Here is a 26,278-nt window from a genome sequence, read left to right on the forward strand (position 1 = left end):
TTGTGTTCTTTGCATTATTCGAAAACATGACATCTGTTTTGTTATTTTGACCAGTTGTTTTTAATTGAAATTTGGAAGACATATACATAAATATAAATAGTAAATCCAGAGAAACTGCTAATTTTGCAGTGGTCTCTTATCTTTTCCAGCTATTTGCTTATTTTTACAAATTGACACATAAAAGTACATAAAAACAAGCTATCTCATATCATATGCACATGCAAAATAATGTGATCATCAACATTAAACTCTATAAATCAAAACTGCCTAATGATACTGAATGAAAAAAGAGCTATAGGACTGTGAAGCTTTGGGGGTGTTGATGGACTCTGTCTACTCCATCTATGTTTTGGTCATCATTCTGAATATGATCCAGATGTAGTGTTTTACAAAACCGTGATTTTCTCATTTTTTCCTTAAAATGTTGCTTTTTTATGAGGTTATATAAAAATATATACTTTTATATTTTACATGTATTTTATTTTTTGCTTTTACTAACATTTGTAGATTTTTAACTAACTTAACTTTACATTTGTACCTCTTATGCTTTTAAATAAGTCATGGGACACCAGGGTAAATCCGATTCATGGAAAGTGCCCTAAAGTGCATGACAGTGTATATGGTAATTTAAACCAAATCAAAATGTGACTGCACATTACAACATAAAAACAACTGAAATGCCAGAAAGCTTGTATCAGGATTTCGTATTGCTGACATGTTTCTTTTGATGATGTTATTCCCTGCAAAGGATAAATAACGGAATAGAAACTTCCTCTTTCACTACCTCATTCTTGGGTTCTCACAGGTTTGTCGTGCATGGACTGACAACCGGTGAGACGTACGTCTTCCGTGTACAAGCCATCAACGAGCTGGGCCTCAGCGATGAATCCCAGGAATCGGCTCCTCTTTCTGTGAGAGCCGCTCTCAGTAAGTTTGGCTCTCATGACCCAATCTCCTTTACATTCCATCCAGAAGCCAACTACAATTTATTTTGCACCTTTTCCAAACACACTCAAAAGCTGTTTCTCAGCGTTAGGTGTTTGTTATTGATAGCCCATGGTGTAGTAAATGACAAAAAGTAAGGTACCCACCAGAAATGGCCCACCAGCCTTAATGACAACAACAGGTTGGAAAAGGTGTATATTTATCTTTATTCATAGGCAGTGCTTAGGAAAGGTGCCACACAGTAACAACAGAAAAGATTAATTTTACAAGTCAAATGTTTTTTAATATACAGTAGAGTTGAGCGGTGAAATGTGTCAGCCATTAGATTCTGCTATATTATTTATTAAAGCAATAAACCATAAGAGAATGTGTGTTACAGTGATTTTTACCATGATTAATGCACTGTAGACAACATTGTTAATTATAATGGAAGCGATTTAGTTTTTACAAATCACATCATGTGTAAACAAAGTGTAACTGTAGATTGCTTATTATTGCCCGCTATTTTACAACTATTTTACAGTATGAGACTCATTAGTTATGCATAATCTTTTCTTTTGGATCCATCAAGTTACAAATAAAAAGAAAATAATCAGATGAATCATTTAATCAAGTCATACCTTTCCTTTGTAAATGATGCTTGATTTGCAAAATAAGATATGGAAAAGCATTTTATATTGCTACATATTAGTATACACATTATGTGTGTTATATACAGTCACCATGCTATAAGATTGTTCATAGTATGAAATATATAGCCATCACACTATGAATATATAAGATATGATCGTACACAGTTGTATGCAAAAGATTTTAAAAATCGTTTTATTCCCCTCAAACCTTGCACCATTTGCTAAATTGGTTTAATAATTTATACCAAATGAGTCAGAATGTGTTTTTGTTGTCTTCTCTATCTCTGTGGGACACTTAATCAACAAGTAGAAGTTATTTCAGCCAGCAGACCATTAAATTTTTACAGATCTGGATGATTTGTAGAGCGGTTTACTTTGTAACTCTTTAGCTTTAGCTAACAGCAATCCTCTGTTTGGACTCAGGGGGACTATTCCATACTCGGAGACTTCAAAAGATGAGAATAAAGATGAAAATTTTTGTCCTAAGAGTGCAGGCGTGTCTGTAAGAAACAGCCAGTCAAAACAGTGGTTAAATTAAAATAGATGAGTTCTTTAGATGAAATTATCAGATGAAAGTATTTCTCAAAGTGTTTCAAACAAGCATCTATGAAGTAGTATATCTTGTCTCATACCATTTTTGTTATGGACAATATTGATTCTTTGAGGAGAATATATCGTCTATCTGGTGGTGAAAAAAACAAAAAACAGGCAGAGCAAACCATCTAGTGTCACGATCAGGTTCAGATGAAGACGACGAAAAAGGTTCAAACAAGTTTCCACAAACAAAAGGTTCTTTAATAAAACACACTCAGGTAATCTAATAGCAAGAAGGCAACATAACAACATGTAATACACAAACAATACCAGACAACAACTGAATGTAAAGGAGGAACTTAAATACACAGGGTGATTGAACTCAAATGATGAACAGGTGTGCTTTTAATTAGGAACATACTGCATCACCATGACAACTGATTAATGACATCCAAACAGGAACATAGGCAGACGGCAACAAAGAGGAACATAATAAGAGTCCATGAAAATGAAACTAAAGCTAAACAGAACATAATGGTGACACCTAGCAACAACTCAGAACACCATAGCAAACCGCACAAAGTGCTGAAATCCTCTCAGAACTCCCTTCTGTAGCATTTTGATAGCACACAATTATTTAAAAAAAAATGTATAGGCTCTGTTCTAAAGCCTAGTGAGCTGACTTTATAGGAAACATTTTAAAGCATCACATGCTGATTATGATAATGCTGCTTTCAAAGATATTTTGGTCAGTTATAAGGCAGCATGGAATCTTTGGTGCAGAATGCAATCCCATAATGCTTTGAGATAAATCGTGATGGTGGACAAACAATAGAAATAATTATTTAATTATCAAATAATACTGATAAAAATACTTCAGTCTAATAAAAATAAACAATTTTTTAAATTAATTATTTAATTAACTATTTGTACCATTGTTCAAGTTTGTGGTCAGTAAGATTTAAAAAAAAAAAAAACATTTTGAAAGAAGACTTATGTTTAAGGCTGTTTTCTATTTTAAATATATTTTAAAATGTAATATTCCTTTAAAATGTGATTTTCCGCAGACATTACACCAGTCTTCAATGTCACATGATCCTTCAGAAATCATTCTGATATGCTGATTTGGTGCTCAAGAAACATTTCTTATTATACCATGGCCTGTCTGAATACACGACGAAAATTTGCAATAAAACTGTTTAATGCACAGGTAGTTCCAAGTCAGTTTAATCGCCATTCTGTATTAATGCTCTGCTCTCACTGAAGCGCACACATACATATGTCACTCGCACACAGAGATTGGAGATCGCGCTGCACACACACACAGAAACAGGAGCACAGAAACAAGTTGACAATGCTGAAATGTTTTCCTCAAAAACCTTAATTTCTTTTCGACTGAAGAAAAAAAGAAATCAATATATTTGATGATGTAGGGGTGAGTAAATTATCAGGAAATTTTAATTCTGAAGCGAACTAATCCTTTAAAGCTTTGCTTCGTGTTGTGCCGTTCTTTGCCTCCACGTCGTGCATTAAAATGGTTTTAAGCACAGCTAGCAGTGGATTATACCTTACTTATATCAACAGTTGTGCTGCTGAATATTTTTGTGGACTTTTTCAGATTTTTTTTTTTCAAAAAGCATCTTTGCTGAATAAATGTATTAATTTCTTTTAAAAATAAATCTTACTGTCCCCAAACTTTTGAATGGTAGTGTATATGATGCCCATTTTGCTGCCTATGTACATTGTTCCAGTGTTCCAAATCTAACATAACTGAAATGCTGTTTGTTTTAAACGGACAAAGCCCTACATTATCTTATGGAAAAGCATTCTCATAGTTTGAGGCTAACAGTAATGTGTAACAAAATGCATTTCACCATTCTAGGTTATATCTCCGGACACATCTTTTCCTCTGAAATGTGCATATTACAAGCCAGAGATGTGGCCTGCACATCAGCGCATGTTCCTCTTTGTTGAAGATACTGAGTAATATGAACGGTCAGCTACAGCAATCTGTCTTCTCCACAGAGTTGCCCTCTTCCCCTTACGACATCTCTCTTCTGTATTGTGACGGGGAATCCATGGTTCTCAACTGGAAGCAGCCCATCCATTCTGGAGGAGCAGAGGTCACTGATTATTACATTGACAAATTCAATGTGGGCAAGAAGACGTGGAAGGAGGTCAACATCCCACCCATTAAGGAAACCCTGCACAAGGTGTCTATTTATTGCAGCATCCTGTGCATGTTGTTACATCAGGTTATACTGTTCTATAATTCTAATAATATTATGTAATATAATATTAACTTGTAAAATAATTACTAAGATGAGCTGTATCTTCTGAAGGTTGGAGGTCTGACAGCTGGGTCAGTGTATCAGTTTAGGATCTATGGAGCTAATTTGGTTGGATTGGGTGGTGCCTCAACCCCAAGCATGTCCTTTAAATGTGAGGCTTGGACCATGCCTGAGCCAGGTAATGTGAAGTGTGTACATAGTTTTTACTTGTACTGTTAAAATTATGTCATTATTTATTCACCCTCATGTCGTTCAAAACCTGCATGCTGCTATTTGTTCCGTGCAACACAAAAGAAGAAATTAAAAGATATTTTTGAGATCTAATATCAGAAAATATGAATAAATACTGTATCAAATGTATTGTTCATTATTAGTTAATGTTATACAGTAGTTAGTCCATTAACCAAGGTCAACTAATGAGACCTTATTGTAAAATGTTACTGCAGAATCAGCTGAATTTGAAACTTTGAAACCAAGGCATAACAAAGGCTTTTACAAGATCAATAAATGGCCCAAAAAAGCAATTGACAGTTCTGCAAAGTCAAAGTCACATGGCCTTTTTTTTATAGGGATTTTTTCTTCCTTTCTTTCTTTTTAATTTTTTTTTTATTTTGCCATCTTTGGAGTTTGAAAGTCATGGTAACGTTGAACAGATGATGTTCAGTGTATGTGAAGATTCTCCAAAAATCTTGTTATCCACAGAAGAAAGAAAGTCATACATGTTTGGAACATTATGAATATGGTGAATTAATTATGGCAATTTTTATCTTTGTGTGAACTGTTCCTTTAACAAACTAAAACAAATCTCCATTAAGTTCATTTTGTTTTATGTGCTGCCCTAAGAACACTTTAGAGGAAGTAAAAGTCTTATGTGTGCTAAACACTCATCCTTGAGACCAACCCACAACTCTTGGTAAACATTACTTGAATACTTTGTTCAGCAGATTTACAGTATTTTTATTGGAGATACAGATCCTCTGCAGTAAGATGTATTGCTTAGGTGGTTAAAAACCCTTGTTAAAGGCTACAAAGGGAATATGAGGTCTCTATAGCTCTGTTTGGTTATATATTGACCCTGCCAGTCACCTCTAGACTACATCAGCATCATTAAAAATGAAGGATTAATACATGTCTCAATCCTTGTTACTGTGTTTCAAGTGAACCAAGTAAAGTGATTGATAGCTGTTTTCACACACAAAAAAGCTGTTTTTTATCAAAGTGACACGTTCAAATCCAGCCTGCATTATGTAATGCTCCAATTCTGACATTAGTGTATTGGACAGTCAAGAACTGCAAGAAACTCAAAAGACGTGTGTGATCCTCACAGAAGTTTTCAAGAATATGATCCAAATATGACATGTTATATTTTACCCTAGATAAAAAATAAATGCACTTTTTTTCACATTTAATTTTGAAGTATTTATACATCATGGTATTTAATGTACTGTGTAAATGAGAATCGGCTTACAAAAATGCATAATAATAATAACATCAGAAGAAAAACGCCCATTGTTTACTATAGTGATTAGAATTTGGGAGATTGGAATGTGAAATTTGGAATGTGAAATTTAGAGATTTGGAATGTGAAATTTACATAAATCATTTCACATTCCACAGTTTTGTTGGATTTTAAGGTGAAATGTCACCTGAACATGTTTTCAAGAGATTTACCCAAATATGTTTGAAAGCATGAAAAACTTGAGCTTTAATTGCCTTGTGTTTGGCTTTGGTAGGTCCAGCCTATGACCTGACCTTCACTGAGGTAAGGGATGATTCATTGGTGGTGGAGTGGAAGGCTCCTGTCTACAATGGGGTCAGTGCCATCACTGGATACTTCATTGAGAAATCCAGGAAAGGCTCTGATACCTGGAGCAAAGTCAACGAAAGTTCAGTCAACCACTGCTATCTCAAGGTATTGATTTGTGAGTGCAGACAAGCTCATATTCTCAGATTTTCTGTACTACTATTTCAGTATGCTAGACATAGAAATATGAAAACGTGTGCACTTCTCTGTGGCTTTATCAAATGTACGGTTTCAATGTTTACAGGTCAAGGGTCTAGAGACAGGCGCATCTTATGTGTTCCGCGTACTGGCCGAGAATGCCAAGGGCATTGGCATGGCTTCAACCCCCTCTGACCCTGTGTGTGTCAAGGCACTGCCAGGTAAACATGTAATGTAGAGCAGACACTGTTCAAGACATAGAGATACATATCTGAATGGGGGGAAAAAAAATCAATGTGGTTCTGCCTTACAGAGTCAGTTGCTTCTTTGATGGATGCATTGTGATGCTGAATGTGTCAGCTGAAAGAATAGATGTCCCTTTTTCAATTCAAAGCGACAATTAATTTAGTTTGTTTACTCTCGAACTTGTGTGCGAAAAAACTAGCATGCATTTTTATTTTTTTTTGCAGTTATTCTGAGCTTAAGAATCACAATTTATGAGACAATAAATGTCATTTGTAAATGAATTGTCATTTCGAAAAACAATTACATAGATTGTTTGTCAAAATAGTAGATAGGAAATACTGGATTTATGCTAGATTTAGCTGCCATTACGCAAACGGACACTGAAAAATGACTTGCCTTAAAGGGTTAATTCACCCAAAAAGGAAAATTCTTTCATCATTTACTTACCCTCATGGCATTCCAAACCCAAAGTCTTAAATTGTTCGATTCTTAAGGAATTATTTAATGACGCCTTTATGACTATTGTTAATAGTCTTCTAATTTTTGGTTACATGGACTTTCAATGGAGGGACAAACACCTCTCACATTTCATAAAAAAAAATCTTAATTTGTGTTTCAAAGATTAAAGCTGCAGTTTTTAACTTGTGGCGCTCTATAGCGGTTAATAAACAGAACTGCACTCGTCTTGTGGAAGAACATTGCTACTTCTCTCTGTTTATAGCCCCTTTCACACAGAGATTCCGGAAAATACACGGATAATGTGTTCCGGGATTTGTCCCGGGATCGTTTGATTGGTTCATTCACACTGCCAGTGATTTTCCGGAATCTGTGTGTGCGTTCACACACATCCCGTAAAAATCCCATAAACACACGTGGCATCAGGATGTCATTGCGATGGCACGTGCGTTAGGGCTGTCAAAATGGCTGAAAAGCTAAATTTGAATTTCTTTCTTAAATATTAGCAAAATTCGAAGTACATTCGATTTCTAAAGGCAATACTGATTATGAATACTAAATAGTACTGTATTGTCTCCTACGCCCACAAGAGGGCACAAGCGAACGCAATAAACAAATATAAACCAAATCAAGCATCACATCTTTTATTGAAATGAAATGACATTCACTTTTTAAAGTGCATTAACTTTTCAAACAATTGTTCATAAATAATGAACAAATGTAAGCGATTTCGAAAAAAACCTGCGTCAGTTACGTCATCATCATGTCTCGCACACCTCTTGACACACAACAAATTCGAATGCACGTTTTTTGCATTCAAATTTGTTTTTGTTTTGTTTTTGTTTTTTGTCGAAAATTCGAAATTCGAATTTTTTTTTTTGACAGCCCTAACGTTGAAAAGCACTACAACACACCCCTTACGGCATTGGTCCTAGCTTTTGTTCACACAGGGCGCGTTCCGGGACAGATCCCGGTGTTGTACCGAATTTCGACCCCCGCCAAATTATTACCCCCCCCCCCCAGCATTGGTATGTTTAGGATTAGTTGTGGGGGAGGGGTTAGGATTAGGGGAGGGGTTAGGATTAGGCAATAAGGTGCTGACTTCAACGAGGGGGGTAATAATTTGGCAGGGGTCGAAATTCGCCACAACACCGGCAATGTTACTAGGTCCCCATCCCGGCATCAATCCTGGGACGTGTTTGCGTTCACACAGAAGGCATTCTAGCAGTTTTACGACAATTTCTCGGGATCATGGCTTTTATGTCTATGACGAGTCACGCAGGTACTGGGCTATTCCGCAGTGTTACAACCCGAACCAGTCTAAAATAGTCTGAATATAAAGACTTATTATAGGTGTACCTTAAAGGGATAGTTCGGCCAAAAATGATATTTAACCCATGATTTACTCACCCTCAAGCCGTTCGAGATGCATATGTCAATCATTTTTCAGACAAACACATTTTCAGTTATTTTAGAAAATGTCTTAGATCTTTCAGTGGTTATAATGTGAAGCTATGGGGTCCACCTCCTTCAAGTCCCAAAATGTGCATGCATCCTTCACAAAAGTAATCCATCCGGCTCAAGGGGGATAAACGAAGGCCTTCTGAGGGTAATCGTGCGGTTTTGTCGTAAAAATATACATATTTAAAACTTTATAAATGAAAATATCTTGCTTCCGGCAACGGTCGACGCGCGTTCACGGGAGATGGATGCCGGTGTATGATGTAGGACGTAGCGTAGGAAGCGTCGTGACGTAGAACGAAGTACAGCTAAATCAAACGCTACGTCCTACGTCGGCATCCATCTGCCGTGAATGCGCGTCAACCGTTGCCGGAAGCAAGATATTTTAATTTATAAAGTTTTAAATATGTATATTTTTACGACAAAACCGCACGGATTACCCTCAGAAGGCCTTCGTTTATCCCCCTGGAGCCGGATGGATTACTTTTGTGAAGTTGGGGACTTGAAGGAGGTGGACCCCATAACTTCACATTATAACCACTGAAAGATCTAAGACATTTTCTAAAATAACTGAAAATGTGTTCGTCTGAAAAAAGATTGACATATGCATCTCGAACGGCTTGAGGGTTAGTAAATCATGGGTTAAATATCATTTTTGGCCGAACTATCCCTTTAATGATTCAGGATAAGACAAAAACACGGTTTGGAAAATGGATTCATGATGTACTCGCTTATTATATACCTTTTGTAAATTTTGAACACAAAAAAAGTTTTGACCCCTACTTTAACCAAAGTCTTATGGGTTTGGAATGATATCAGGGTGAGTAAATTATGACATAATTAGAATTGTTGGGTGAACTATCCCTTTAAGGCAGCATTTTTCAATGAGAGAACATTTTGGGTGCTGTAGCAATATTTTTGAAAGGGGTTTTGTTTAAGGCGAGTTTACAGCAAAGATTCACAATGATACGAGCTGAACCGTTTAACTACTTGCAAAATAATGTAGTCATTCTAAATGCAACATTCTAAAACCTACCAGTTTACACCAGTGTGACTAGACGAGACGAGGTATTGTTTCCATAGCAACTACTCTTTTCTTCAGTTTTTCTGTCATCTTTCTGTAGCGCAGCTGTTGGACCTGTGAAAGCAACTTAGTGTTTAGCATCCAAAAACAAATTAACAGACGTAATAACAATATTAATAACAATGATTCTTGTTTGTGATAAGCTACCTAAATAAAGTTAGAATATTTTGATATATTTATTTAACACTCGTACAATTTTTTTATTCTATTCACATTCACATCTATTCACATCACTTCTCCCTGGGAAACTAATGAAAATGATATTCCAGCTGTTAAATATGGTGAACCACTGCCTTAAGGGGACTTTGTCAACATGAAATTTTACTTCCATAACGTGATGAATTTAAATGTGAAACAGGATTTTTAACAAGAAAAAAATATTGATTGGTTGTGATTTATTGATATCACCGGGTGGTTGGAAGGGGTCACGATTTTAACTGGTTAGCATGGCCCAACAAAGTTTTTCTACTGTTTTTCTCCATTGACGGCTTTTGAAAAGTTAAAAGTGTATTTCGACAAAATAATAGTAGTAACAAAACATATATTTATTTCTTTATTTATTTATACTTTTTTCAGGATTCATTGATGAATAAAAAGTTAAAAAAAGAACAGCATTTATTCAAAATAGAAACTTTTCTAACAATATATTTTTTTTTACAATCACTTTTTATCAATTTAATACATCATTGCAAGTTGCTGAATAAAATTATTAATTTCTTTCAAAAATAGAAAGAAAAAAATGACCCCAAACTTTTGAACGGTAGTGTATATTGTTACAAAAGATTTATATTTTAAATAAATTCTGTTCTTTTAAAAAAAACGTTTTATTCATCAAAGAATCCTGAAAAAGTATCAAAGGTATAAAAAAATATTAAGCAGCACAACCTTTTCCAACCTCTATAATAAATTAGTATATTAGAATGTTTTCTGAAGGATCATGTGACACTGAAGACTTGAGTAATGGCTGATAAAAAAAAAAAAAAATCATCACAGAAATAAATTTAAATATAAGTATATTCAAATAGTATAATACAATACAATAATAATAATAATAATACCCTGTACAATAATTTTATTCATTAAAACTCATCTTTGATCACCAAAATTATTATTAATAAATTTTGAAGCATTTTTCCTTGAAAGAAAAACATTTCTTCATGTCTTAAAATAGCTTGAATGTAACTCTACACCCTTGCCTCATATTATAGTATTTGCGGTTCTATGAATATGCAAATTAGCCCCATCTCCACTCACTCGCACCAGCTCAGAGATCCACTCGTTGAGGATCACACCTGATTGGTTACAAGGTAGTTTGTGACGTCAGAAACACCAGCGATTTCAAACTGCGTTTTTGAGACTGTCTTTGACTCACTGCAGTTTTAAAGAGAAAATACTCAGCAGTGGTGTTGACTTATACATTTACACATGGTTTGTCTTAAAACATATCAAAAACACCACATCGACATATAAACTACATTAAAAAGGGACTTTAAATTGTAATAATATTTAACAATATTGCTCTTGCAATATGTTCTTTTTTCTTTTTATCAATACTACACACACACACACACGCACACACACACACACACACACTGAATAGGACATTAATTTCCTGCAGCTCCAGAGTTATCAGGGATTAGTTATGATGACTCAGGTGATTGGCTCAGAATGTCTGTTCCCAGAACTGAGAAGAGAAAACTGAGTGTCTATTCAGTTCACACACTTCTGAGGGTTTTGCTTCAGTTGATGAACGGATAGCCTTCCTCAGAAATTCTATAGACCTCAATGGCTTGGCGACATCAGAAAAAAAAAGAGGAAAGTCATTTCAGAGGAGGTCATCCATCCAGGGTGTTTTCCTGCCTTTGGCCCGAGATGCTGAGATCAGCTCCAGCATCCCTGCTATCCTACATAAGACAAGCAGTTTCGAGGACGGATGGATGGATTTGAGAGGTTGTTATTACAGTGATGGTATTGGTATTCATTTTCATGATTTTTGTTTTATTTTGTGCACAGATGAATTGTGCACAGTAAGACCAGGAAGTCGCATTCAGTTGTCAGTTTTACATTTTAAACCTGAATAACTTACACAGCCATCCAGAATAGCAGAATATCTGTGAATTCTAAAGAAGGGGGTTTTATTTTTGAGGAAATGGGAGGAGTTCACAGTGGGGCTGAGAGAGAGCTGTTCAGGGCAGTGTGGATTGCACCATGGGAGGTGTTCTGGAGTGTCTTGGGGAGCAGCTGCCTGCACATTCACAGATAAGCAAAAAGCAGCCACGGGATGATCCAAGATTATTCATTCCGAGTAGCCCGAAAGGTTTGTGGCTGATAAAAATGGCATCAGCCAGTAGAGTGCACTGTGGATTCGTGTGTCTATAGAAAGTATGTGTGTGATGTTGTGTGAGATGTTCGACAGTACAGCTGAGAAGGGAAGCCCTGCTGATTGGTCATAATCATCTCCACAGATTTCTGCACTTGAACACCCATCATTCACAACCTTCTGCACACCTGTTACATGTTCATTAGTTAATTATTTAATTTGATGTTTTTTTTTTTTTTTTTTTTTTACAAATTTTAGTATGCTTTTAGATACCACTATTCTGAGAAAAATGATAACCTAAAAATGGTAGCATCTAAAGGAACTGCTTTTATTCGAGTCAAAAATATTATTTTACATCACTGAATCCACATAAGAGAACTGAATCAACACTAAACTGACTTCAGCTGAACAACAGCCGAAATGCATCATTTTCCAGTTATTACTGTAAAGCTGCTTTGAAACAATCTGTATTGCATAAAGCACAGTATAAATAAAGGTGACTTGACGACCTAAATACAATGATTTAGACAAAAAAAAAAACTATTTTTTTTTATGCAATAAATAGCTATTTAAGGTGATATACATTTTCTTGGTTGAAACTTATTATTTTTAAACTTTTTTTTGTATGTGTGGAAAAGTTGAAATCCCCTGAATATGAATGAAAGTGAATTAGAACTGGTTTGTAAAGCCACAAAATGACAAAAAACACCAGTAACGTATCATTAAAATGATACATATGACTTGTTTACACAGTCTCATATATACATAAAATATTGTGCAGTCATATACCATATTAATGATACTGTATGTTATATATATATATATATATATATATATATATATATATATATATATCTTCTGGAGCCACAATATAGCTTTGCGTGACAAACAGACCAAAATGCTGGTTTTCACTGAAAATCAAATATGGTGCTGCATCAGGTTTGACATTTGGTTTCGAGACACATTGGAGCAAATGGCATTTGACGTCAGTGATGTGAAATGCCATCAGCGGATGTGTTTTATATGTGACATTTGTTGTCCATTTTAAAGCTTCAGAGGAGCAAAATAGCATTAAATTACATTTAGATTATAGTAATATTAATAAATAAATAAATATATGAATTAATTTAATATCAAAGTGTACTTATTATTAGAAAACTGATCAATTTAATATTGTGTCCCCAACATTTCAAATCATTCCTATGAAACAGCATCCCACTGTGTTCCAACCATAACTCCTACAGCATTTGTTTAGTAGTACTTGTCGACTTGTGTGCAAATTCTTCTGTGGTTCTGTTATTTTGAAGGCACCCAGGAAATCAAGTGTGGCGTCGATGAGGAATCAGGTGACATTTATCTCTCTTTTGAGAGCTGCCAAATGACAGAAACATCAAAATTTGTGTGGAAGAAGTCCTACCAAGAAATTACTGACTTCTCTAAGGGCATCATCGTCAAGACGTCAGGCAGCAAGTAAGCACAACACACGCTCAATGTGTCCTAACTTGATCTGGTCCAGATACATATTAGCTCAAAGCATATTTAGGGCAATGCCACAGTCTGTGCATATTTAATTCTATTTGTTTTCCTTGTGTTGTCCCAATGAACAGACACTAATGTTTGCTCATTGTTTCTTTAGCTCAACTTTGGTTTTTAAGAACCCTGACAAAGAGGATTTGGGCACATTCTCTGTATCTGTTACAAATACTGATGGTGCCTCGGCCAGCTACAAGATCTCAGCTGAAGGTGAGGCTTCTTAATATATAATGACCATCAGCTTCATTATTAATGCCCTCTCTCAAAGTTATATAGAGTACAATACACTATCAAAACATTCCATTGACAGATTCGAATCATATTTGATTCAGAAGTCGGTACACTATATATGTTGGTGTGTGACATGGATGTTACATCATCTGCAGTAAAGATATTAGATATTTCAAAGATATTTAATTTAATAATAATAATTTTAATAATAATAAAGATTTGTGTTGTCTGCTGTAATGTACTTAACAAGTGTTGATAATGATGATAGCTGATAGAAAATGATAGTTACCTCTATCCTTTAGAGCTGGAGAAGATGTTGGCCCTCAGCTATGACATACGCAACCCAAGTAAGTGGCCCCAGATGAAGGAGTAGAGTATGGAGCCCCTAAAGGGACATGGTGAAGAAGAAAAAGGAGATGGGAGGAAAAATTATTTGGCAATGCTTTTGCATTCTTTCCCCTGACAAACTTTGCGTTTGCCTGCAAAATGTTTTGCGTTCCCCTGAACGCAAAGTTTCTCAGGAGGACACAAAACATTTGCGAGAGAACCCAAAAGTATTGATATTATTTTTCCTACCCTCTCATATTTTTTTCCACCACTATGTCCCCTAAGGGGCTCTGTAGTAAAGATTATTATACTGTTGTTTTTTACCCTACAATCTGTCCAGTATGTAATTTTGTCAAATGGTGTTCAGACTCAACTTGAATGAACCATGTTCAAAATGCACATCAATTGAACAGTGTATTCAGGGTTCCCACAGTTTTGGAAAACCTGGAAATGATCCATTATACTAGAAAAGTCATGGAATTCGAAGGTCATGGGAATTATTGTAATTTCACAATATTCTTTAATTTGTTAACAATAGTTAATACATGTTCATTTGTAATTATTGTTATACAATTTGTCTTGTTACAAATTTATAAATATTAGCTTTTGCAAAACTAAAACGTGTTTCTGAAATGTCCATTGTGCATATTTGTTTTTCTAGTTATGCTTAGCTCTAACATATTTAATCGTCTAAAATAACTCTTTGTGAGTGCAAAAATTCATCTCTGATCTCCTGTTTCACAGACAAGGCTTAAGCCTAGTCCCAGATGCACGTTTGAGCTGTTTTAATTGAAAGCAACTTGCACTGACATATCTTAAAATATGTCACTGCCATTGTTTTGTCTCAAGATGCACACCAGTAATGTTTACATTTATAGAAATACTTTCAAAGAAGCTACTTAAATGTCCTAACTGAACTAAGGCCTAATCCTAGTACTGACTGTGAAACCAGGCCTAGGAGTCCTTATCTAGAAAAGCCATAGATGGGAATATTCAGGTATGGGAACCCTGAATTGTAATCTGAGCAAATTGCTACATTGGCAACCATAAATGGCTCTATACTAATGAACTTTATTACATGACATATTATTAATAACAGTGTCACTATTTATTGAACTTTAGTGTCTTTTTTAAAATTGCTAATGCTGCTGTATTATAAAACATTTGAGGCTATTACAGTGATTTTATCAAAGTTAAAGGGGTTTTAGATTCACGCTGTGCCTGACAACACCATTTAAGCATGTTAAAATCACTGGAACATGTAGCGTGGCTTATTGCTTAAAATAAACTAGATGGTTTTTATATAGAATCAGCATGTGTGTACAGGTCTAAGGTGCGTATGAACTGTGACACAACACACGTCAGCTTGTCATGCGTCACTTCTTCTGTGTCACAGTTATTCCTCTGAAGACTGAACTGGCCTATAAGATTCTAGAGAGAGGCCGTATGCGCTTTTGGCTGCAAGCTGAGGGTATCTCTTCTTCTGTGACCTACAAATTCTTTGCCAATAACAAGGAGCTTGTCAACTGTGAGGTAAATAACTGTCAAATAGAATGGTACTGACAAATACTGTACAGCCTTCATTTCATAAACAGAAATCAGGGAGTTTTATATTAAAAGAATAGTTCACCCCAAAATGACAATTCTGTCATCATTCATTCACCCTCAGGTTCTTCCAAACCCCAATACTTTCTTTACTCTGTGGAACATAAAATATGTTTAACATCACAGTAAAAGTATCATAAACATGGTCCATATTACTTTTGAACTATTTTATACAATTTAAGTCATTATTCATTGAAAATATTACTTGGCATGACACCAATTGGCCATTAGGGATTACACAAAATATCAGTATCATACTAGTTATCTGATTATTTATTGGCCATTTATTGGTATATATATTGGCCAGTATAATATAATATAATATAATATAATATAATATAATATAATATAATATAATATAATATAATATAATATAATATAATATAATATAATATATAATTATAATTGTATTTTTCTATTAAAATTATATTTGTTTACATAATATGTAAATGTGTACAATGTGTGTGCACTGTGTATAATTATTTTTGTATATATAAATACACACACATGCATGTATATATTTGAGAAATATTTGCATGTATATAATTTATATATAAATATAAGTATTTTATACATAACAATTTTTTCTTAAATATATACATGCATATGTGTGTATTTATATATACAAAATAATTATACATAGTACACACACATATATTATGTAAACACAAACTTTTATTTCAGGTGCGATTAATTGCTGCACAACCCTATAATTAATATATTCGTATTTATTTTGTTAAATAACTCTCACTTAAAGTTAATCTTTACAAACACTAATAATTGAATAACATTAAGCGTAGCGTCAGTTCTGGCAGGTCACATTAGTCAAGCTCGCATCAGCTGACTGTCAGCTGATCCGCGTCTACCTATAGGAATACAACGCCTATCACTGTATTCATATATAAGCTCCTTCAGTACTATCAGCAGCTATTGCGTTTCTCAGGAGCTAATTACCCTCCACCATCCCCAGCTCCTCCTCTCGTCAGTCAGGATTTGGCATTCTGATTACCCCTTGAATCAGAATAAATTCTCGAATTATGTTGTACTTTAAAATCTTGAATTAATGATATCTGCAATACATTCATGTTGGTTCTGTTCTGTTTACCCAAAGGGGGGTTATTGTTGCTCTCCCTGCTGCATGGATGCGCAGGGAGTTCTTGCCCAGAACAAAACCATACCGCCAATCCAAACTGTATGCTAACTGTCAACCGTACTTGACGATAGTGGTCCTGACAGAAATTGTTTAATGTAATCTTTAGCAGATCTCAAAATAAATATACATTTACTGTACACGACTATACATTATAATTGTCATTGCCATTCTCATTGTTTTATTTTGTTTTAGACAGAAATTGACCCCAATTGTTCCCCATTCACTTTCATTGAACTGAAAAGGCCAGCATGGACTTCCTGCTATAAATATTTTATTTTGTGTTCTGTGGTAGAAAGTCATACCGGTTTTGTATTTGATTACAGAATTGTCATTCTGAGTGAATTATCCCTTTAAGTTTAGCTCCAACTGATGCTGTGCAAAAAACATAGCCAATCCAAATGAATAGATTCATCTCCTTTGCAATACTACCATCTGTTATGTTCATTTGCTTGAGCCTCGTAAGAAAATCCCAGGAGAGAAATGTTTACCTCTCTGGCTTTTTCACAGCAAACTAAAATGAGTCACGACGCAGCTACGGGCATTATTGAGATGGTGATGGATCATTTCACCGAAGACAGCGAGGGCACTTTCACCGTGCAGATCCAAGATGGCAGAGCTAAGGCCCAGTCTTCTCTGGTGCTGATTGGAGATGGTGAGAGCCAGCATCGCCCTGGGGCTTGCAGAAGCTCACATCTTGAGATATTGTGCTCTTCTGTTGAACTCTATTCACTGACCTCTTATAGTTTCTGCTTTATTTTCCTGTTCCAGCCTTCAAGGCAGCGTTGGCTGAGGCGGACTACCAAAGGAGGGAGTACATTCGTGTGAAAGAGGGTACTGCACTCATCGAGTTGATGTAGCTGTTGAATAAACTTCTGATAGAGTGAATTAGACCCTGTGGTTTTGTAATGCTATTACTTTTTGAGGTTTACAAACAAGCTTTGCATCATCGACAGAATGTCTTATTGGTTCCCTGCTGAAAAAATGGCTTCAATGAATAGTTCACACAGAAGTTATAGTTATGTAATTATAAAATGATATTTTCCTATATCTTCACCTGGAATGTTTCCATGACACTGCAGAGCGGTGTCTATTAGCTGTTCTTACAACAGGAGTTTTTTATTACTGCTGTTAATATAATTGTTAAATAAACATACATTTAATAATGGAGTTTCTAAAATATGCTTATATATGATATATAGTGTTAAGACACATTCACTACATACACTCATTAGTATAGCTATAATAGCATGCTATCCCCTGGCTCAACTGTTATCCACAAAGAACGAGGAGTGACTGTCTGCCAATTATTTTTGCTGTTATTTGGTAGAATTCATTATTTCTTTTGAAGCCATTATCTTTGCCTTTCCGAATAAGGTATTCGGCTTTGGGCCCATCCCTATTACTGATTCTCATGTTGTTCCAAACTATCTTGCTTCTGTAGAAGAAGACATTTTGGTAACACTTTCTATGAAGACCATGCTTATAATGAATTATAGCTCAATTTAAGTATTACTATTTTATAAATATATTTATAAAGACTAATTAAGACCTACACTGCTTTAAAAAAACAGTTATGTCACCATTATGTTCAGTTTAGTTATATTATGATTTTTTTTTCATTATGATGTTTTTATTCTCATCATGTGCTCCTTTGTTCAGTTTTCCCGCTCCTCATTATTTGGTTATTTGTGTCAGCTGTGTTTTATTAATCATCCTCGTTTGTGTTTGCAATATAAGTTGGTCCCTCACATTTATTCTCTGTTCGGTCTACGTTGCTTTAGTGTTGCTTTTTTTCAATGTGCATGCTCATAATCCATCATACATTAATTTATAAGTATTAATAAGTCAGTCATATGGTTCCATGAATGTATTAATAAAGATGTAGCCTGCATTGCTATAATGTTATTATATTATAGTTGCAATGACTTTTTAGAAATTCAGATTTATTTCTGTCAAATAAGTGAATATGTTGTTATTAATAGCCGTGTTGTGTTCTTATAAATACTTATTGTGAGTGATAATACAGTTACTAATGCATCATTGATGGCTTTAAGTAAAGTGAAAACATGGGGCCCTATTTTAAGGATCTTAGCGCATGGTCTAAAGTGCAAGTGCACTTAGGGCGTGTCCAAATCCACTTTTGCTAGCTTAATGACGGAAAATGGTCGGCGCACCCGGCGCATGGTCTAAAAGGGTTGTCTCTATTCTCGTAATGAGTGTTTTGGGCGTAACGTGCAAAAAAAACAACCAGAGTCTCATCTCCCATTCCCTTTAAAAGCCAGTTGCGCTCGCACCATGGCGGATTTGCTATTTACATGGCGGAATTTGCAAGTGGAAAGACTGAACGCTTCTCCAGAGAGGAAACAGATCTGCTTGTGCACGAGGTTAAAGCGCGTAAGCAGACCATCTACAGGACAAGCCGGATTCCAAAATATCTTTATAAACAAAATATGTACAAGAATGATAATCTTTTACATTGTAATCCTTTTAATTTTAATATTTGCCATGTTTGACTGCTGTCAAATCTGAGTGTGTAATAAGCAGAGTGTACCCGTTGTGGATCCTCCTATAGGCGCATGTTACTAACGAGCTCTTTAAATAACAAAAAAATAATAGTGCGCCATTGACTTTAGACCAGGTTTCATTTGGTCAATGGCGCAGTCTATTTCAGTTGCCTCAAAATCCAACAATGCGCCAGAACACATCTCGTTTTCAGACCAGCACGCCCATGGGCGCACAAATGGGCGCAAATGCATTTGCTATTTAAACAACTTGGTGCAGGACATGAAAATGATAACTGCGTAGGGCTGAAACTAGCAAAAAACACTTTGCGCCGGGTGTATGATAGGGCCCATAGGATGCAATTTTCCTAATGCAAATGTTAAGAAATCATGAAGATGTGCTCATCATACATTTTAAATAGTTTATTTATAAATGTAATTAATGAACAATAATTCCTGTAATAAAATAATTAAAAGAAAAACAGAAATCATTAATACAAACAGTTGCATTTAAAAAAAAATATTTTTTAAAGTTACATACTAGCAAAACACTGCAACAATATTTTTTAAAGTATAATTCCAAACTGCTATAAGCAATAACATGCATATGGCTGAGGAGATATAGATTTTAACAAATTATTTCATGACCTCTAATGCAAACATTAGCCATTAAAGACATAATCGATAACTAATTGGTACAGCAAACAAGGGTCTCTGAAACTATTTTATATTTGATCATTTATAAATTATTTAAATGAAATTTAAATTATATAAATGTAACTATAACTGTTCATTTAATGCAGTATAGGTCTTAATGAGTCTTTATAAATATATTTATTGTATAGTAATACTTAATATACTCACGTATAAATGGGGCTATAATTAATTTTAAGCATGTACTTCATAGAAAGTGTTACCGACATTTTTTTAAATAATATTCCAGTCACTCTTTTCCCCTCAGTTCCCTATCGTTCGGTCACTATGACGTACAGTACGTCGTGGTGACCGACGAATAGGAATCTTGCTAGAGAGGCCAACCTCAAAAAATCCCAAAAATTCTGTTCCACCACTGGAGTCACAGTGGTACCTAAATTCTCACACAAAAAAAAAATCCCTGGCTCTGAAGAGGGCCATGAGAGCAGTGGGAGGAGAGAATCCTCACCATTATCATCCGCCTCTTCTATCGCCGGCGGGCAGCAGTGTGCGGTTCGAGAACGCGACCAAGCTGCCTCCTGCACCTCCTGCCCTGTGGAACCAGGTAAGTGTTGATCAGCACACTCAGACTCCGCTACGGGCCGCCTCCCAGAGAGAGCCTCCCGAGCGTGTTCTACCTCGCTGCCCCATTCCGGGTACACCTACGGTCCCTTTGGTCCCGCTTGCACGGTCTCTGCAAGCCTAGTTAGTGCTCCCCAGTCCGTCTCGCTGGCTCATTCGGACCATCAGGCTCGGCTATGCGATTCAGTTCGCCCGGCATCCCCCCCAAGTTTCGGGCCATCCACTCCACTACAGTGAGAGCAGCCGATGCCCATGTCTTGCGCGCGGAGATCGCAGTCCTACTGGCGAAGGATGCAATAGAGCCGGTCCCTCCAGCCGATATGAGGTCAGGACACTACAGTCCCTACTTCATTGTACCCAAGAAAGGTGGTGGGTTACGACCTATCTTGGATCTGCGAGTTTGAAATCGGAGCCTTCACAAGCTACCTTTCAAGATGCTTACGCAGAGACGCATTTTCGAATGCATCCGTCCCCGAGATTGGTTTGCAGCGATCGACCTGAAGGACGCATACTTTCATGTCTCGATTTTTCCTCGACACAGGCCGTTTCTGCGCTTTGCGTTCGAGGGTCGAGCATATCAGTACAAGGTCCTGCCCTTTCGGCTCTCCCTGTCTCCCCGTGACTTTCGTGAAGACTTTCGGGCCCTTGTTCCTCACAAAGCAACGCGCTCAGTCGGTGCTGAACTTCTTGAACACGTTCAAAGGCAGGATGGCGGTTCCACTGAAATTCTTTCAGAGGCTCCTGGGGCATATGGCAGCAGCAACAGCGGTAACTCCGCTTGGGCTGCTCCATATGAGACTGCTTCAGCACTGGCTTCACGGCCGAGTCCCGAGATGGGCGTGGCATATCGGCACTCACCCTGTGACAATCACACCGGCGTGCCGCCAGACCTTCAGCCCGTGGTCAGACCCTTCATTCCTTGGGGCAGGAATCCCCTTGGAACAGGTGTCCAGGCATGCTGTGGTATTCACAGATGCCTCTGCCACCGGCTGCGGTGCCACGTACAACGGGCATGCAGTGTCAGGGGTGTGGACGGGCCCCCAACTGCATTGGCACATCAACTGCCTCGAGTTGCTAGCAGTACGTCTCGCTCTGAGGCGCTTAAAGAGGCCGTTACAGGGCAGAGACGTGCTGGTCCGTACGGACAACACTGCGACCGTTGCATACACCAATCGTCAAGGTAGCCTACGCTCCCGTCGCATGTCGCAACTCGCCCGCCATCTCCTCCTCTGGAGTCAGAAGCATCTGAGGTTGCTTCGAGCCATGTATTCCCTGGTGTGCTCAACCGTGTGGCCGACGAGCTGTCAGGAGCTGTGCTCCCGGGAGAATGGCGACTCCACCCCCAGGTGGTTCAGCTGATTTAGAGAGAGTTCGGGGAGGATCAGGTAGACCTGTTTGCCTCCTCAGAGACCTCCCACTGCCAGCTGTTTTACTCCCTGACCGAGGGAACACTCGGCACGGACACACTGGCACACAGCTGGCCCGGGGCCTCTGCAAATATGCATTCCCCAGTGAGCCTACTTGCACAGACCCTGTGCAAAGTCAGGGAGGACGAGGAGCAGGTACTTCTGGTGGCTCCCTATTGGCCCACCCGGACTTGGTTCCCAGAACTCATGCTCCTCGTGACAGTCCCTCCCTGGCCCATTCCTCTGAGGAAAGATCTTCTGACTCAGAGACGGGGCACCCTATGGCACCCGCGTCCTGACCTCTGGAAACTCCATGTCTGGTCCCTGGACGGGACACGGAGGTTCTAGCTGATTTAACCCCAGAGGTACTTAACACCATCACTTCTGTGCGAGCGCCGTCTACGAGATGTACGTACGCCTTGAAGTGGAACCTGTTCGTCCAATGGTGTTCCTCTTGCAGAGATGACCCCAGAAGATGTTCGATAGGGTCAGTGCTTTCCTCCTTGCAGCAAGGATTGGAGCGAAGGCTGTCTCCCTCCACCCTCAAAGTACATGCTGCCGCTATTTCAGCATATATGGCAAAACAGTTGGAAAGCACGACCTGGTCGTCAGGTTCCTTAGGGGGACGAGACGATTAAATCCTCCTCGTCCCCCCTCCATACCCTCTTGGGACCTTTCCCTGGTGCTTCGAGCACTTCAGGATGCTCCCTTTGAGCCTTTGCAGTCAGCAGACTTAAAGCTTCTCTCCTTGAAGACTTTGCTGCTGATTGCACTGGCCTCGATCAAGAGGGTAGGGGACCTGCAAGCATTTTCGGTCGACGAATCGTGCCTAGAGTTTGGGCCGGGTGACAACCATGTTGTACTGAGACTCTGGCCTGGCTATGTGCCCAAGGTTCCTACCACTCCCTTTAGAGACCAGGTAGTGAACCTGCAAGCGCTGCCCCTGGAGGAGGCAGACCCAGCCCTGGCTTTGCTCTGTCCCGTTCGTGCTCTGCGTATGTACGTGGACAGAACTCAAAGCGTCAGGACCTCAGACCAGCTTTTTGTCTGTTACGGAGGCCAGCAGAAGGGAAAGGCTGTCTCCAAGCAGAGGATGGCCCACTGGATAGTGGATGCCATCGCCTTGGCTTACCAAGCTCAAGGCGTGCCCTGCCCGCTCAGATTGCATGCACACTCCATGAGAGGCGTTGCATCCTCCTGGGCGCTGGCATGTGACTCCTCGCTAACAGATATCTGTAGAGCTGCGGGCTGGGCGACACCTAACACGTTCGCTAGATACTATAGCCTACGTGTAGAACCCGTGTCCTCCCGTGTTCTCACCCTAAACGGGTAGAAGCACTGTGAGTACCGGCTCTGTCGGCTTGCTGCACCCTACTGTGATTGCTTATTGCTCCAGAGTCAAACCTGTTGAGTCCTCCAACACCCTCGGCCCGGACATGGCGGAGCGTCTGGTGCCAGGCCTTTATCCGCTGAATCCTTGAGAACCGGGTCTAGGCTGGGTCCCATATGTGTGACCCTACGGGGATCCCATTGGTGTATATTTTCCACGGTTGCTCCTAAACGGAAGCCTGTGTCTTCCCTTGGGCTAAGTCACCCACTATTCATATGCAGTATAACCCTCGGGTTAGTCCATATGTGTGTTCCCACATAACTCTCCTTAAGAATGTGGCTCCCGCAGCGTTCCCCTCCCTCAGATCGAGCACGCTTTCCCAGTGTTATCCAATAATCTCACTGTATGGGTTATCACGGAACAACAGTGACAGATACACTTGGTGTAAGCCCTCTCCTATCGTCCTTCCAGGCAAGAAGGTGTAGAGGCTTACACAGGGCGCTGGATGGGGTGCAGCAGCTGTGGCGCTTTGGTAGGGATTCCTGTTCATCGGTCACCCCTACGTACGTCATAGTGACCGGACGATAGGGAACGTCTCGGTTACATATGGTAACCCTCTTTCCCTGAGGGAGTACGTCCCGTCCCCACATCTGCTGCGACCCACCGGGGCAGCCAGCTCACCGGCTCGGCTCCTCAGCAAAAAAATGAGGTGCAATCGCACCTGCTGCTCATTTATACCCGTGCTGCATGGCTGAACAGCTGATGCAAATGATTGCACGCCAATGTGTATTGGCTCGTTTTAGTTTCACTCGAAGTAGATTGGCCTCTCTAGCGAGATTCCTATTCGTCGGTCACCATGACGTACGTCTCCATTCCTTCCCTCAGGGAACGAGGGTTACCATATGTAACCGAGACGTTATGTTGTAGATTCTACTCAAACTAGTAGATTTTGAAAATTTGTAGCTTTACGCATCCCAAATGTTGGGCATCTTGGTCAGGCCGTAAGACAAGCTAAACCACCAATAGGCTGGTTTAAGTTTTTAGTTTCTTTAAGTAGGCATTCTATGTGATTCTTCAAGTTCCCCATCATTTCAAAATGTTTGTTTACCAATTTTATTTTCCAGGCCCTCACTTTACGGAGTTCCTCTCCATTCAATATGGGGATAACGCCTCAGTCGCTCTTGTTTGCAAGGCAAGTTGAATGGGAATGATTTAGCCCAAGCAAATTGAACGTCTTGGACTGACTGATGATATATTGGTGTTTTCTTGCATGTCTGACCACTTCTGTCTGACCACTTTCAGGTGGCTAATTTGAAGAAGGAGTCTGCGTTTCAGTGGTATAAAGACAGTGTAGAGGTGATTCCTGAGGTGCCTGCTGACTTGAACTCAGGAGTCTGCAAGTTCGCCATAACTCATGTGAGCACTTCACTTCATAAACACTGGAGTTAAAAAAATAAAAATAAACTTTGATGCACAGCCGTACATTTTTTCTACTTCTCTCTTAATATGCATGGTATCTTAATATTGCAATGCTATACATGTGTATATGGCTAATTATTGTGATATATTTTTAGCAATTACCATTGTTTTTTTCCATGCTGCCCTCAGAACAAAGAGACTAGTGACCCATTTTTGGGTCGTGGCCACTAGTTTAGTCAGTAACAGGCAGTATGTGTGTTTTGTGTTTTCTGTAATCAAAGTTTAAAATATATCAGAAGTGTATTGAAGCATACTTCAATGTTAAGTACCTTAGCTAAGGTTATTTCAGTAAACAGACAAATAATCCCTGCTGGACTGTTAAGGGTAATTGTTCTAGGGTTTTTTTCAGTCAATATTCTTCCCATTTACAAAAACAGCTTGTACAACCTCAATAAATACAGTAAAGCTTGATGCATGACAAAATTATACTGTATTTGATGTAATCGCTCCTGACATCTTCTGAAAAATAACATAAGAACATTTCACATGAGAAATAACCTTAAGAGCTTTTGACTCCCAAAGGATTGAAACCAGAGGTGTGAATCAATTGAGTGCTGTAGTAATTTTATGTAATGCTGGTTATTCTTTGACACTTTTTTGTCAAATGTATTTTTGCAAAACTATTTGAAATAGCTATAAATTACTCCCAAGACAATGTAGCACAGAAACTGTTCTGCCGGTAATGCTCTAAAAAAAGCATCACTCAGGTGGCCTGTTTTTGTGAGATGCTGAATTTTTTTCTTCCATTTTTTTATTTTTATCCTGATATTCTAGTTCTCCAAGAAGGATGTGGGACTATATAAAGCAACCATCACCGATGACAGAGGTCAAGATGTGTCACAGATTGATATTTTTGGCAAAGGTACCGTCTCTCAGGATTGTCTTATCAAATACAGAAAAATGTAAATGTGTGCTGGAAAATGTTCCACAAAATGTGTTAAAGATGTCTTTTTTGTCACCCACAGCTTTTGATGACATCATAAATGAGCTCAGTCGTATCTCTGGTGTGTATGACATGTATCATTGTGCTCTTCATTTGGCTCTCAAAAGCCAGTATGTCTTTCCCTGTGTTAACCCCAACTGATTTTAAATCAGTCTTCTTTCACCCCTCTCTCATCTTCTCTGTAAATGGAGTCTAACATTTAAATGGGCTAGAAATTCAATTATGAACTTTTTATGTTTCCCCATAGTTCATTTTTAGTGCTGCTCTAGCAGTCAGGGTCTTGGTGAGGAATTATATGACTGTAACCCTAGACTGTAACTCTGATACTCTTATGCTAAAAAGTATACAATGTTGTTCTGCTATTTAGGTGAATGAAAATTTATCTAGGTGAAAAACCATATTAGTAAAGCCATCAAAAGAAATTCATACCTACAGTAGATACAAATACAATTATAAATACTACAGTATATACTGTATTACAATTATACAAAACTAATATTACGCTATTAAAGTTTTTAAAATCTTAAGAAATTTTGGTTGCACTTTCTTTTTACAGTACGTGCAGTTACACATACTCAGTGTAC

General features: G+C 38.1%; 1 protein-coding gene across 1 annotated transcript in view; it reads left to right on the plus strand.

The window, feature by feature from the left end:
* The window catches only part of myom2b (myomesin 2b), a 63,032-nt gene that overhangs the window by 18,035 nt on the left and 18,719 nt on the right, over positions 1-26,278 (plus strand). Inside the window, exons 16-30 of the mRNA XM_079854873.1 lie at positions 806-927; positions 4,137-4,324; positions 4,454-4,580; positions 6,136-6,314; positions 6,451-6,565; positions 13,219-13,381; positions 13,548-13,654; positions 13,978-14,022; positions 15,399-15,535; positions 17,268-17,412; positions 17,529-17,591; positions 24,397-24,464; positions 24,575-24,688; positions 25,526-25,613; positions 25,717-25,755. Coding sequence (XP_079710999.1) covers positions 806-927; positions 4,137-4,324; positions 4,454-4,580; positions 6,136-6,314; positions 6,451-6,565; positions 13,219-13,381; positions 13,548-13,654; positions 13,978-14,022; positions 15,399-15,535; positions 17,268-17,412; positions 17,529-17,591; positions 24,397-24,464; positions 24,575-24,688; positions 25,526-25,613; positions 25,717-25,755 — 1,700 coding nt within the window. The remainder of the gene's footprint in view (positions 1-805; positions 928-4,136; positions 4,325-4,453; positions 4,581-6,135; positions 6,315-6,450; positions 6,566-13,218; positions 13,382-13,547; positions 13,655-13,977; positions 14,023-15,398; positions 15,536-17,267; positions 17,413-17,528; positions 17,592-24,396; positions 24,465-24,574; positions 24,689-25,525; positions 25,614-25,716; positions 25,756-26,278) is intronic.

The sequence above is a fragment of the Squalius cephalus genome, assembly GCF_949319135.1.
Source record: "Squalius cephalus genome assembly, chromosome: 21".
Classification (NCBI taxonomy): Eukaryota; Metazoa; Chordata; class Actinopteri; order Cypriniformes; family Leuciscidae; genus Squalius; species Squalius cephalus.